Source organism: Asparagus officinalis, chromosome 4 (genome assembly GCF_001876935.1).
Source record: "Asparagus officinalis chromosome 4, Aspof.V1, whole genome shotgun sequence".
In the NCBI taxonomy this organism is placed as follows: domain Eukaryota; kingdom Viridiplantae; phylum Streptophyta; class Magnoliopsida; order Asparagales; family Asparagaceae; genus Asparagus; species Asparagus officinalis.
In genome coordinates this window covers 54,857,663-54,871,139 of record NC_033797.1, presented here as the reverse complement: position 1 = coordinate 54,871,139, position 13,477 = coordinate 54,857,663, and the positions used below count along the sequence as shown (strand labels likewise).

General features: G+C 41.1%; 1 protein-coding gene across 1 annotated transcript; it reads left to right on the top strand.

Moving 5' to 3' along the window:
- LOC109838740 lies at nt 5,850–8,761 on the top strand. The gene is made up of 6 exons (XM_020407163.1): nt 5,850–6,336; nt 6,442–7,688; nt 7,750–7,837; nt 7,898–7,965; nt 8,130–8,399; nt 8,487–8,761. Exons 1-6 carry the CDS (start codon nt 6,052–6,054, stop codon nt 8,665–8,667), a joined length of 2,139 nt encoding a protein of 712 aa, XP_020262752.1. The 5' UTR covers nt 5,850–6,051; the 3' UTR covers nt 8,668–8,761.

Below are 13,477 nucleotides of genomic sequence, written 5' to 3'. Positions count from 1 at the left end.
TGGTGTTTTTGATTCCTTGTAAGAAGACCGTGACGGGAGCGGGTGCATCACAATTGTTCTTCGAGCATGTGTGGAAGCATTTTGGGTTGCCGAGTTCGATCATTTCGGATCGGGATTGCTGGTTTCTTGGGCATTTTTAGGATTCTTTGTGGAGTCTGATGGACACTAAATTAAAGAAGAGCACGACCTTTCATCCACAAACAGACGGGCAAACGGAGGTAGTCAACGGGACTATGGTGCATATGTTGCGGGGGTATAATTCCAGGCATCCCAAGACTTGGGATGAGAGCTTACCATATTTGCAGTTTGCTTTTAATCGGGCGATTCATAGATCTTCGGGAAAGTCACCGTTTGAGACTTGTTATGGATTCTTACCGCCGAGTCCGTTTGATCTCGTGTTTTCAAGTGAAGCTACGATGGACGGCAAGGAGGGGAATGAAAGACAACACGCTCAGTGATTTATGGAGAAGATTGCACAGATTCATGCCACGGTTGAAGCACAATTGAAGAAGTCACAAGCAAAATACAAGGCGAAGCATGATCAACATCAGGTTCCTTGTAACTTTGGCGTGGGCGATATGGTGTGGCTGAAATTGAGTAAGGAGAGGCTAAAAGGAGAAGGCAAGAAGTTGAAGCCTATTCGTTATGGTCCGTTTCGGATTCTCGATCAGATTGGCGACAACGCTTTTAGGCTGGATTTGCCGCCTTACTTAGGCATGTATTCGGTGATCAATGCTGAGTACTTGAAGTTGTTTGAGCCTCCATTACTGGATGATGAAGGTGATGACAAGGTGATCTTACCGCATGTTGATGACTTATGGTTTGATAGAGAGGAGCCGCTGAAGGAAGACTGCATTTTGGAGCGAAAGACGACCACGACAAGAAGGGGAATGAAGGAGTCGTTTCTTATCGGACGTCAAGGTCAAGTTCCTAGCAAGGCTAAGTGGTTCAATAAAGAAGGAGGGGCTCGCGAGTTTCCTCAGCTGAAGTTCTAACTTGAACGGGACTTCAAGTTCTTAAAGAGGGGACACATGATACGGGTGTATATTCTCTTCGGAACTTAGCGATCCTCATGGGAGCTTGAGGATAGATGATTCTTATGATAGCATGAGAATAGAGGTGTCAAACAGTATAAGGGAATACAGGAGAAAGTATGGAACGAGACGACGAGCAGAAGAATCGAAGTACCCAGTTTTCAGCCTGTGAGTCGACTCATTACAGTTGGAACGAGACGACGAGCAGAAGAATCGAAGTACCCAGTTTTCAGCCTGTGAGTCGACTCATTACAGTCTTGAGTCGACTCATCAGGTTGAGTCGACTCATGACTGTCATGAGTCAACTCATCGCTGGTTGTTAAGATTTGTCCAGTTTCTGTCGAGTCGACTCATCACAGTCATGAGTCGACTCATCGAGGGTTTCCTGGTTCGTTTGGGATTCTGTTCACACGAATTCCTGTTGGTTTTGGGTCTGGTTATTTACCAAACTGCCATCCACGTTTGTACACCTATATAAGGGATTGTTTTAGGGTTTCTAAACAATCAGGGAGTTAAATCAAGAGAGATTAACTTGTAATTGAGATTTGGAGAGCTTGTTCTTCAATTCTAGAGTGAGATTGTGAGAGATTGTAAATTGCATACTCATAATCTAGAGAAGGTATTTTCCTTCGCCCAAAATCTGAGTTATTCTTGTATTATTATTATTTTCTCCTCAAACCACCTTTGATAATTCCGCGATCAAAGGTGCTCGCACGGCAACTCGTATCAAGACTACCTACTTTTGACAGATAGTAGAGAACCAGAATGCTATGAGGAGGCTATACAAGTGAGCGAATCTCAGCAGTGGGAGCATGCAATGCAAGAAGAGATGGATTCTCTCCACTCGAACGAGACATGGGAGTTAGCCCAGCTACCTGCACAGAAGAAGGCCTTACATAACAAGTGGGTTTACCGGGTCAAGTAGGAGAGTGATGGAATGAAGAGATACAATGCCAGATTAGTCGTGAAGGGGTTCCAACAGCGGGAAGGAGTGGATTATACGAAGATATTTTCCCCCGTTGTGAAACTCACAACCATCAGAGTGGTGTTGAGCTTGGTAGCTGCTGAAAATCTCTACCTTGAGCAGTTAGATGTGAAGACTGCCTTTTTTCATAGCGACTTGGATGAAGAAATCTACATGAAGCAATATGTTGGTTTCATTGAGGAAGGAAAGGAAGAGATGGTGTGTAGGCTCAAGAAGAGCTTATACGGATTGAAACAGGCCCCACGACAGTGGTATAAGAAGTTCGATAACTTCATGCAGAGCAATGGCTATGGCAGATGCAATTCAGATCATTGTTGTTACTTCAAGAGGTTCTGGCAGATGCAATTCAGATCATTGTTGTTACTTCAAGAGGTTCGAGTCCAGCTATATCGTGTTATTGCTATATGTTGATGACATGTTAGTTGCAGGACCGTGTTTACAGAAGATAAACAAGCTGAAGAAGCAGTTAGCAAAGGAATTTGCCATGAAGGATCTGGGTGCAGCGAAGCAGATTCTTGGGATGCGAATCAGCCAGGATGCAGCTGAGGGGACGTTGAAGTTGAGTCAGTCTGAATACATCGAGAAAGTACTTCAGAGATTCAACATGCAGAATGCTAAGGTCGTTAGCACGCCCCTTGGAAGCCAGTTCAAGTTGTCTGGTGAATAATCACCCAAGACTGATGCAGAAATCTGTTTTGGTAACATGTTATTAGGATTCCTAATCTATTTTGTTTTTTGTTTTAGGATTCCTAGTATGTTTATGATTTTAGGATTTTTATATATATGAAACAATTGAAAGAGAGAATTGAGAAGAAAATTGAGGATATTTGGAGCATAGAAAAGATGTATTTTTTGAGCTATTGGTTGGGGTTTTGTTTGGAGAGAATTAGAGATTTGTTGGTGAGATTAATTGATGAGTTTGAGTGATTTGTAATCTCAGTTTGTACTCTTCTTCTCTATTGGTGAAAAACCATATCCCCTTCTTACCCCGTGGACGTAGGCAACTTGACGAACTACGTTAAAATTGGTTGGTTGTATTTGTGGTATTGATTTGGTTCGTTTGGCCTTCTCTAGGCGTTCGTTTGATTTGATTTCTCATAGCACGTTGGTTTGGTTGTTTGGTTTCCGCAGCGCTCAACAATTGCCTCATCCATGTCTTTCTGAGACCTTTGCTCTCTGAAATGTTGAGGGAGCTGGCTGCTATTTATCGAATACAACTTGTTTATGTCTTAAACTTGTATCTTCAATTAAGTCATTTTGGGTTATATGGGGGAAAAAATGTAAAGATTTCAAAAAAATGTGTTTTTGTTAAGCCTATGGTACGAATAAATAAGAAAGATTGGAAAAGAATATATCTAGGATATCCTATTTCTTTATTTATTTTGGGGTAATTGCGGATAGGCCTTATATACTATTGTCTAATTGGAAATAGATTCTATGCAGTTCTATTCTTGTGGATAAGCTTCCTGTATTATCACTTTCTTGCGGTGTCAGGTCAGGGCATACTTACTTTTAAAATCGCATGATTATTAATTTTTTTAAAATTTTAATTTATGAAATTACTTTATACGAACCATTTCAATAAAATAAGGTTGCATGCCTACAGGATGCGCTGGATATCACCAGAAGGTGAACCCCAAAGAAGTCATTGTCGGGTGGTAATTATCAATCAATAACCTATCTTTATTTAAGTTTTTTCAGTCTACATTAAAAAAAAAGGGAAAAATGTGTCCAGGCCCCAAAAGTGGGAACTTCGTGTGACTAGCCCCCCTGTACTTTGCCCCATGTGGAATATCCCCAAATACGCATAGTATTTGCGACGAGGCCCCGAATTGACTTTTTTTCAGAAAAAGCCAGAGGAAGTTACGATCTTGCCCTCTGATGGGACTGAGCTGGGTTAATGTGCCCCTCACCTTTACAAGTACTCTCCCTCTTTCACCTAGCACCGCCATCAAAAACTCTTCATCTTCCTAATTTTTGTACGGATTTCAACGTTTCTAGGGTTTTCGCCGGAAAAATGTCGTCTACGGAAGAATCCAGTAACGACTACGAGGTCGGGCACCGAGCTGAGTTGGAAGGAAAAGGCGCTTCATCTGCGGGTGGCAGCACGGAGGAAGCTACGCAAACCCTAATCGAAATGCAAAAGGAGGCAATACAATGGCGAGCCCAGAAAAGGAGGACGGCAATGGCTGGTCGTACCAACAAACCCCCCTCAAAAAAACAGTAAGTGTTATGTTATACTGCGAACAGACAATGCAGATTAACCCAATATTGTTAGTTCTAGGCTTATGTTATACTGCGAAGAGACAATGCAGATTAACCCAATATTGTTAGTTCTAGGCTTATGTTATACTGCGAAGAGACAATGCAGATTAACCCAATATTGTTAGTTCTAGGCTTATGTTATACTGCGAAGAGACAATGCAGATTAACCCAATATTGTTAGTTCTAGGCTTATGTTATACTGCGAAGAGACAATGCAGATTAACCCAATATTGTTAGTTCTAGGCTTTGTCCAATGTTAGTTCTAAATTTATACCAACGTTAGATCTAGTTTAAGTCCAATGTTAGTTCTAATATGAGTCCAATGTTAGTTCTATAATATTACGTGTTAGCTCTATTTTGTTCCCGTTAGTGCTAGGTCTAATATTGTTTCATATGTCTTATTGAACTTACAAATTCGAAAATTTTTTGCAGGGAAAAAATTGCTCTAACAGGCTCAGCAGAAACACTAAGGTTAACGGCCAATATCGGGGCTTATTGGGCATTTATGAAGCGCCTTGCCCCGAAGATCCGTCAGTGGCATAGGGATGCATACTGCGGTTCTATATTTCAGCACTACATTTTGTTTGGGGCTCCTGCGGCTGATCGGCCCACCCTTGAGCTGCTGCTGAGCTTTTTCGATAGAGATAATAACACCTTTTGTATACCTGATTCAAAAAGTGGGGGTATGAAAAATGTTAGTTTTGATTTGCAATGGGTCCACAACCATACTTATTTCCCAATTTATGGGGAGGACATAAGGAACAATAGGGACTCAAGAAGCAGAATATGGCTGGGATACTTCGCTAAGCTTTTCATTTCTGAAGAGGGTAAGAAGTTAAAAAAATCAGAAACCAGCCAACGTAAACATCTTGAAGGGCTACTTGAACGGCTTGTTGAATCTACCAAAAAGCGGGATATCGAGGATTTTGCTCTGCTACAAATTTTGTACCAATGCTCTATGATATGGAGTCCCATAGCAGGGGAAGGTATCCCTAGACCCTTACTCAGGTACCTGGATAGCATTCAGATGGTCAATTCTGTTGCATGGGCCCCGTTCTTTTATAATGAAATTATCAGGGGCATTGGAGTTGCTTTGGAGGGAAAGAAGAAGCAAAAGGTCACATATGTCCCAGGTTGCATGACACTATTGTATGTAAGTTTCATATTTTACTGATCTTGTTTCATTCTTGTTCGTACCTATGCATTGTTAGTTCTAACTTATTCTGTGTTAGTTCTATTCGGTAGCGTGTTAGTTCTAATCTGTACAGTGTTAGTTCCGTTCTGTAGAGTGTTAGTTCTAATCTGCAGATTAGAACTCACGCTACAGACAGATTAGAACTAACACTCTACAGAATAGAACTAAAGAGTGTTAGTTCTAATCTGCACAGTGTTAGTTCTATTCTGTAGAGTGTTAGTTCTAATCTGCACAGTGTTAGTTCTATTCTGTAGAGTGTTAGTTCTAATCTGCACAGTGTTAGTTCTATTCTGTAGAGTGTTAGTTCTAATCTGCACAGTGTTAGTTCTATTCTGTAGAGTGTTAGTTCTAATCTGCACAGTGTTAGTTCTATTCTGTAGAGTGTTAGTTCTATCTGCACCCATTTAAGTTCTATCATAGGTCATGTTAGTTCTATCATAATTCATGTCGTACCACGTACTAATTTACACCATGTTAGTTCTAGATGCAGCCATATTTTATTCTCTTTAGTCTAGTCTAGTATTAAATGTTAATGGTAAATATATTATTTGGTACAGCTTTGGTACTACGAGATGACAGGCATAAAGAAATATGCCCTCTTAGACACCTCCAGACCTCCAATGACAAATTGGGCATCAGGGGAGGAGAGAATCGCATCTATGAGGATGCCGACAATTATTTCAAAGGCTAAGTCAGCGTCAATAACATTTGTCCATAGGCCTATTGCGGAGGTCGCTTCTCCTGGTCATGTTCATTCACTTCCCGCTGAACAGAGGGATGAAGTTCTTCAGCAAAAGCGTCAGGCAAAGAGGAAGACTTTGCAGGAAGAAACTACTAAGAACTTCTCAATAGGTTACGTAAGTATCCTGTTATGTTAAGTCGTACTCATTTCACACTAACTGCAAAGAATATCCTAATTATGTTTAATCCTACTTAAAATTATAATCTTGTATCAATAACAGATCATGGCAAAGCATATTGACGTTGCTTTTGACGATGAAGAGGAGATCAATGTTCTTCCCATTGAGCAGCAACTCACATTTTGGAGAAATTCTGCTAAATTTCTCAAGCGACTTCTTGTTGCTACAAAGCAGACCAAGAGCAAATATTGTAAAGAATTCATGATTGAGATCAACAGGCTTAACAGGATAATTGAAAAATGTGGAAGACATGATGAGGTTATAGACCCGGTGCTGCTTAAGTCAAATATCAAACAGAAAATTGCAAATGAAATTAGGAAGAAGCGACGGGGAGCTCAAGAGGAACAGAAGTCCAAAACAAGCAGTGTATATAAGGAAGAGCCCACCAGTCAAGAACATGTACATAAGATTGTTGAAGAGGATGTAAAGCATCTTGCTGACGATGAGGCAATAGAAGAGGAGCCAGTTACTTCTCCAGGGGAGGGGGTATATAGTAAGGTTGACCAGACTGTAGATACTAAGGTTGAGGATAGTGTAAATAAGGAAGAGGAGCATATGGAACATATTGTAGATATGGAAGAGGAGCATATGGTAGATAAGGAAGAGGAGCATATGGAAGATATTGTAGATAATGAAGAGGAGCGTATGGTAGATAAGGAAGAGGAGCATATGGTAGATAAGGAAGAGGAGCATATGGAAAATGAAAATTTTATTGTAGATAACAAAGGTTTTGATGAGGATACTGTTGATGGTGTAGATAAGGAGGAAGATATTGTAGATAAAGGCAAGGAGAATGTAGATAAGTTGGAAGCACAGGAGGAAGAGGATCTTGTGAATATTGAACATGATGTGGACAAACTTGTAGATGTTCTAACGAGCAATGTGGAAGCAAAGCGTAGACCAAAGGCAAAAAGGGTAAGCATGAGATCTAAATGGAAGAGGACACCATATACTGAAGGCAAAAGAAAGAAAAAGGAAAAAATTCGTATAGATATACTTCAAAGTCCTGAACCAAAAGTAAAACTAGCTGAAAAAGTTACTCATTTTTACCCCAGTATTCAAATCCCCACTTTTGATGCGTTGAGTTTCAAGCCAATGACAGATGAAGAGGAAGCTCTATTGGGAGAGCTGAATAATGAGCTTCCAGACCCTACATTGTTTAACTTACGCATAATAGATAGCACAGGTGCTTTTGTACATAATTTAAAGATACCATCTCCCGTAGCAGAAAGACTCGACAAAGCTGAAATTGAGAGCCTAACCAAATTTTGTTCTCAGAAGATTCACAAGTAAGTTTCAGTTGACTATTTATATGCTAATTCTCCACATATTAGTTCTAATTTATACTAGGAGATATAATGTTATAGTAACAACCAACAGCACTATTAACAGGGAAGAGTTGTTATATGTGCTTCGTGGTGGCCGCCTTGACGACAAGGTTAACATATACTTCCTTAATAATTCAAATTTGAATTTTAATGTTTCATAACAATTACAGGTGGAAGAAGCAATTTTGGACACGATTAGCCAGGAGGCATACGGCAAAGGATATGGAGTGGTATCAGTGTTCTTTCTTGTAAGAACATGCTATTCCTAATTTCACCACGTTAGTTTTGATTGAAATTCATGTTAGATCTTGTGTAATCCATGCTAGTTATACCATGAGTCACGTTAGTTCTAGTTAGCATCAAATTAGACCTACCATAAGTCATGTTAGTTCCGTTCTGTAGAGTGTTAGTTCTATTCTGTAACAAATATACCGCATACCGCATAGAGCATCTCTTGATCCCTTTGGTCAGGGACGACCATTGGCATCTTGTAGAAGTTGACCTTAAAGATAAAGTCGTCAAGCATTACAGCTCCGCTGGGCACGAAGCTTGGATGGAGCCTGTTAATAAAATCATAAAATTCTTTGATGCCCATCATGCTGATTTTATTGAAGACAATGTGCGCCAAATATTTAGATATCAAGCCATCAAATGCGAGCAACAAAGAGGACGGTTAGTTCCGATGTCTATATTGTTCAAATTTGTGTTATAGTATTCGAACGGACCGAAAATGTCTAATGAACTCACTCTATGTTGCAGCTTTGACTGTGGTGTGTTCGTCTACCTCTTTGTAAAATCCATAATTGAAGGACGATCAACATTGCTGGTTAATCCTCCGAACGATATCCCTGAAGCTATGCGAGCAAGACTTGCCGCACAATTATTACTGGCTGGTTTTGAACAAAGACATAAAGAAGAAACAGTGTACAGTGATGAATGATATGTTCATACAAATACAATAATGTATGTATATTTAAGTAATTGAAAATGATTGTTATCAGATGTATTGTTCTATCTGTACCATGTTCGTTCTAGTGATGCTCGTTAGTTCTAACTCATTCAACGTTAGTTCTATTCTGTACCATGCTCGTTAGTTCTATCTCAGAGCCAGTTCTAATTTTTTAATTATTTAAGTTATCTTCAGACCTCCAGCTGCTCACTTCTTTCGAAGCGACGGTTCCATCACACAAACATGTCACATCATATATTCGCGTGTTCCCAAGTCAGTTAAATAAATTAATTAACTTAAATACCTAATACGAACTTCCATCGATAGGTACGGTCACCACCTTTCTTCTACTGGCCCCAGCGTAGGCGCCTCTGCAAACCCCTCCCCCTGCTAAAAACCTCAACCCAGCGTCATCTATTTTCATCGTATACCCTCACAAATGGCTGGGGATCCTTCTTGTGTACACTGCCATGGGACAGGACACAGCACTCGAGATTGTCATCATGGAATTACCGCAAGTGCCCCTCCGAGGATGCTTACCGTCCCGGCCAACACCTCCAACACCATACGGCATCTTTCTGCTTTTGCCATCTTCAATCTTGATAGAGGCCGTCCATCGGTGCAGGAGCTCCGAGAGATGTTGGCCTACCGCTTCAATCTTAGGACATGGCCCCATCAAATCAAGGAGGCGGCAGGGAACAGCTTCATGGTACAGTTTCCATCCGATGAAGTTCTTGCCCAAGCTATTGAACTCGGTTTGATAGATATGGGCACATTTAAGGGCAGATTTCGCCGTTGGAAAGAGGATCTGAGGCTAACAACGTTGCCTCAACCCTTTCTAGTATGGATTCGCCTATTCAATCTCCCATACCACCTCTGGAATTTTGAATTTCTTCAATCTCTGCTCATTGGTATCGGTGAATGTGTCATGTGCTCCAGGGACGTCATAACACATTCTAACTTCAAAGACTGTAGAGTTCTACTCAAGGTTAAGGATTTATATGAAATCCCTAAGAGGCTTGGGTTCCGTTACATCTCACCGGTGGACGGTAACGCCAGGGAAGGATACGCCATCACGCAGGTCTAAAGCGGGGGGGATTTGGAGAGGGCTCAGGGATCCACACGACTCAACTTAGGGCCCCAGCGTGCGCAGCCCTTTAGGGCCGACCCCGAGTTAATTGAGGTTAGTTGGGGTGGCGTCCACATGACGGTCGAGAGAGACCAATGGCAGCTGTTTCTCCGTAACCAAGGGGTCGGGGGTGCCAATTCTCCAAGGGCTCTCCCTACCGGCAATGTTCCTCTCCCTTTAAACCCCGTCGTCTCCCACAGTAGCTCAGCGGAATCCAGTTCTCCTTCCTCAAAGAGCAGTAAGCCAGGACCTTCGAAAAGGAAGGCGAGTGACAGCGAAAAGGGTTTATTAGACCCAAACCCATCCAGCGAGGGCAGCAACAAATGAAGACCTGGAATCATTGCGTGTTTTTTCTTGTTAAATTTTGCTTATCCACCAAACAGTTTGTTACAAATGTTGTGTTACTTCCAATCTGCACCCTTTTAGTTATATATTTTAACATGTTAGATCTATTCTGTAGAGTTAGTTATATATTATAACATGTTAGATCTATTCTGTAGAGTGTTAGTTCTAATCTGCACAGTGTTAGTTCTATTCTGTAGAGTGTTAGTTCTAATCTCCACAATGTTAGATATGTTCTGTAGAGTGTTAGTTCTAATCTGCACAGTGTTAGTTCTAATCTGTAGAGTGTTAGTTCTATTCTGCACAGTGTTAGTTCTAATCTGTAGTAATCATTTTCATCGTTATCTCATACCCCTCCACAACATGGTGGGGGCGGAGGGATCCTTCTTGTGCTCACTGCCCATGTCGGACCAGGACACAGGCTCCTCGACGGAGTCCATTCATGGAATTACCGACAAGTGCCCGTCCGATCGATGCTTACCGTCTCCGGCCAACACCTCCAGGCCAGCTACCGGGCACTTTCTGCTTTCGCCAGTCTTCCAAGTCTGATAGCGAGGACGTCCATCCGCAGGCAGCTCGCAGAGATGCTTGGTCCCTACCGCTTCCAATCTGTAGGACATCGCCCCCATCAAATCAAGGAGGCCGGCATTCGGAACAGCTTCATGCCGCTGCACGTTTACCATCCGATGAGTTTCCTTGCCCAAGCTGATTGAACTCGTCGCTTGATAGATATCGGCACATTAAGGCGTAGATTCTGCGTTCACAAGAGCATCTGCGAGGCTGCACCAACCGTTGCACTCAACCTTTCTAGCTATGCAAGCCGGATATCCGCCTATTCAAGTCTCCAGTAGCCACCTCATCGGATTCTTGAATTTCTTCAATCTCTGCTCATCGGCTATCCGCAGCGAATGTTTCACTCGTCGCTCTCGCAGGGACCGTCTCACTAACACATTCTAACTTCACAAAGACGTAGACGTTCCTATCCAACGGGCTAGATCTTATCTTGAAACATCCCTAACGCAGCTTGGGTCCAGTTACATCTCCCTGCGCTCGTGGACGGACCGGTAACGCAGGGAAGGATACGCCATGCACGCAGTTCAAAGCGGGGCGGGATTTGGAAAGGGCTCAGGGATCCCACACGACTCAACTTAGCGGCCCAGCGTGCCGTAGCCCTTTAGGCCGAAAACCCAGTTAATTTGGGGGAGGGGTTAGTATGGCCGGGTGCGTTCCATATGACGCTCCGACGACGCAGACCAATGATACAGCTGGTTCTCCGCTACCAAGGTCTGGGGTGCCAATTCTCCAAGGGATCTCGCCTACCGGCAATGTCGTCCCTCTCCCTTTAAACCCCGTCGTCTTCCCAGCAGATCTAGCTCCAGCGGAATCCAGTTCTCCTTCCTCAACAGCGCAGTAAGCCCAGGACCTCTCGAACAGGAAGCCCGCGTCAGTGACAGGAAAAAGGGCTTATTAGACCCCAACACCGACGTCCAGCGAGGGCTCCGCAACAAATGAAGACCTGCGCATCATTGCGGTTTTTCTTGTAAATTTTGCTTATCACCCAAACAGTTTGTTACAAAATGCCTGTGTAGTTCTAATCTGCACCCTTTTACGTATCATGATTTATACACTCGTATAGACTCTGCTTCCGCTAGAGTCGTTAGTTCTATCTGCACAGTGTTAGCTTCTATTCTGTAGTAGTGTTAGTTTCTAATCTGCACACACGTGTTATTATCCTATCATCTGTAGAGTGTTAGTTTCTAAGCTGCACAGAGGTTATTGTGTCTAGTAGAGTGTTAGTTCTAATCTTCCATAGGTGTTAGTCTAATCTGTACGAGTGTTATTCTATTCTGTAGAGATGTTAGTTCTATTCTGTTGCGTGTTGATGGCTTGCTTAGTCTATTTTATTACACGTTACTATCTAATTATATACCACCGTTCTATCTCGAATTTATGTTACGTTACTAACTTTATACATGTTATAAACCTTAATTTATACCCGTTTAGACGTAATTTAACCAAGTTATTCTATTTATATTACCAAGTTAGTATATTTTATACCACGTTATAAACCTATTCCACTATACCAACGGTATTCCGTCTGCTAGAAGTTTAGTTCTAATCTGCACCAGTGTTAGTTCTGCTTCCGTAGCAGCTGTTAGTTCTTCAAATATCAGTTTAGTCTATTCTGTAGTCAGTGTTAGTTTCAATCTGTAGTTTGTGCATGGCTTGTTAGCTTTTATTTTATACACGTTATATCTAATTCTATACCACGTTCTATATCTAATTATCGTTACAGTTCACTTTACGCCCAATTACCTTAAACCTAACTTATACCACGCTTTATCTCATTTATTACCAACGTCTATACTCTACATTTTATCCTCAATTCTTTATACAAGCTTAGTTCGTAATTGTTATACAACGGTTAGATCTAATTGTATACAAAAGATAGTTCAATTTAAACAAAGTTTGCTTCTCATTCTCTACAAGTTAGGTTCTTATATTATACCATGTTATAAACATAATTTATACACGTTCTAAAACCTTAATTTATACCACGTTGTAGCTCTATTTATACCAACGTTGAGTTCTATTTTACTACAACGTTAATCTAATTTATATCAAGATAGTTCTAATTTACAAAGTTTGTGTCCTCATTTCTATACCAAGTAGTTTTAATTGTATACAAGTTAGTTTTTGTCTTCTCTAGATCGTTGTTCAAATCTTGCCACAGTGTCTAGTTCTATTCATGATGAGTGTTTATTCTAGTTCTAATCTCCACAGTGTTAGTTCTATTCTGTAGAGTGTTAGTTCTAATCTGCACAGTGTTAGTTCTAGTCTGTAGAGTGTTAGTTCTATTCTGTAGAGTGTTAGTTCTAATCTGCACAGTGTTAGTTCTATTCTCTAGAGTGTTAGTTCTATTCTCTAGAGTGTTAGTTCTAATCTTCACAGTGTTAGTTCTATTCTGTAACCTGTTCCGATCCAAGTCAGTTCTGCTTTATTACATGTTAGTACTATCTGATACCAAGTTAGTTCTATTCTTTGGCTTGTTACTCCTAGTTATTCGAGTGCATTGAATAACTAAGATGTTAGTTCTATTCTTTGTGCACGTTAGGTCTAATATGATAGTTGTTTTGTTACTTACAACGTTTTATCTAGTGGAAGCTGATGATGTTAGTTCCCGATTAACAAGAATAAACATTCAATCGGGAAAAAAAAATATTTGTTGCATACTGGGACGAAACCACTTCAACATATCAAACACTTAGTCAACTATAGATTCATTACATGTTTTACGGTTATGACCTTCCATATGACATCGAGAACATT

What these genes read in the sequence shown, in the direction of transcription:
- LOC109838740 (XM_020407163.1), top strand. Translation starts at nt 6,052, where the DNA reads ATGACAGGCATAAAGAAATATGCCCTCTTAGACACCTCCAGACCTCCA. An exon ending in GTGGCCGCCTTGACGACAAG is followed by an intron (nt 7,838 to 7,897) that starts GTTAACATATAC and finishes TAACAATTACAG; the next exon opens with GTGGAAGAAGCAATTTTGGA. An exon ending in TGCGAGCAACAAAGAGGACG is followed by an intron (nt 8,400 to 8,486) that starts GTTAGTTCCGAT and finishes TCTATGTTGCAG; the next exon opens with CTTTGACTGTGGTGTGTTCG.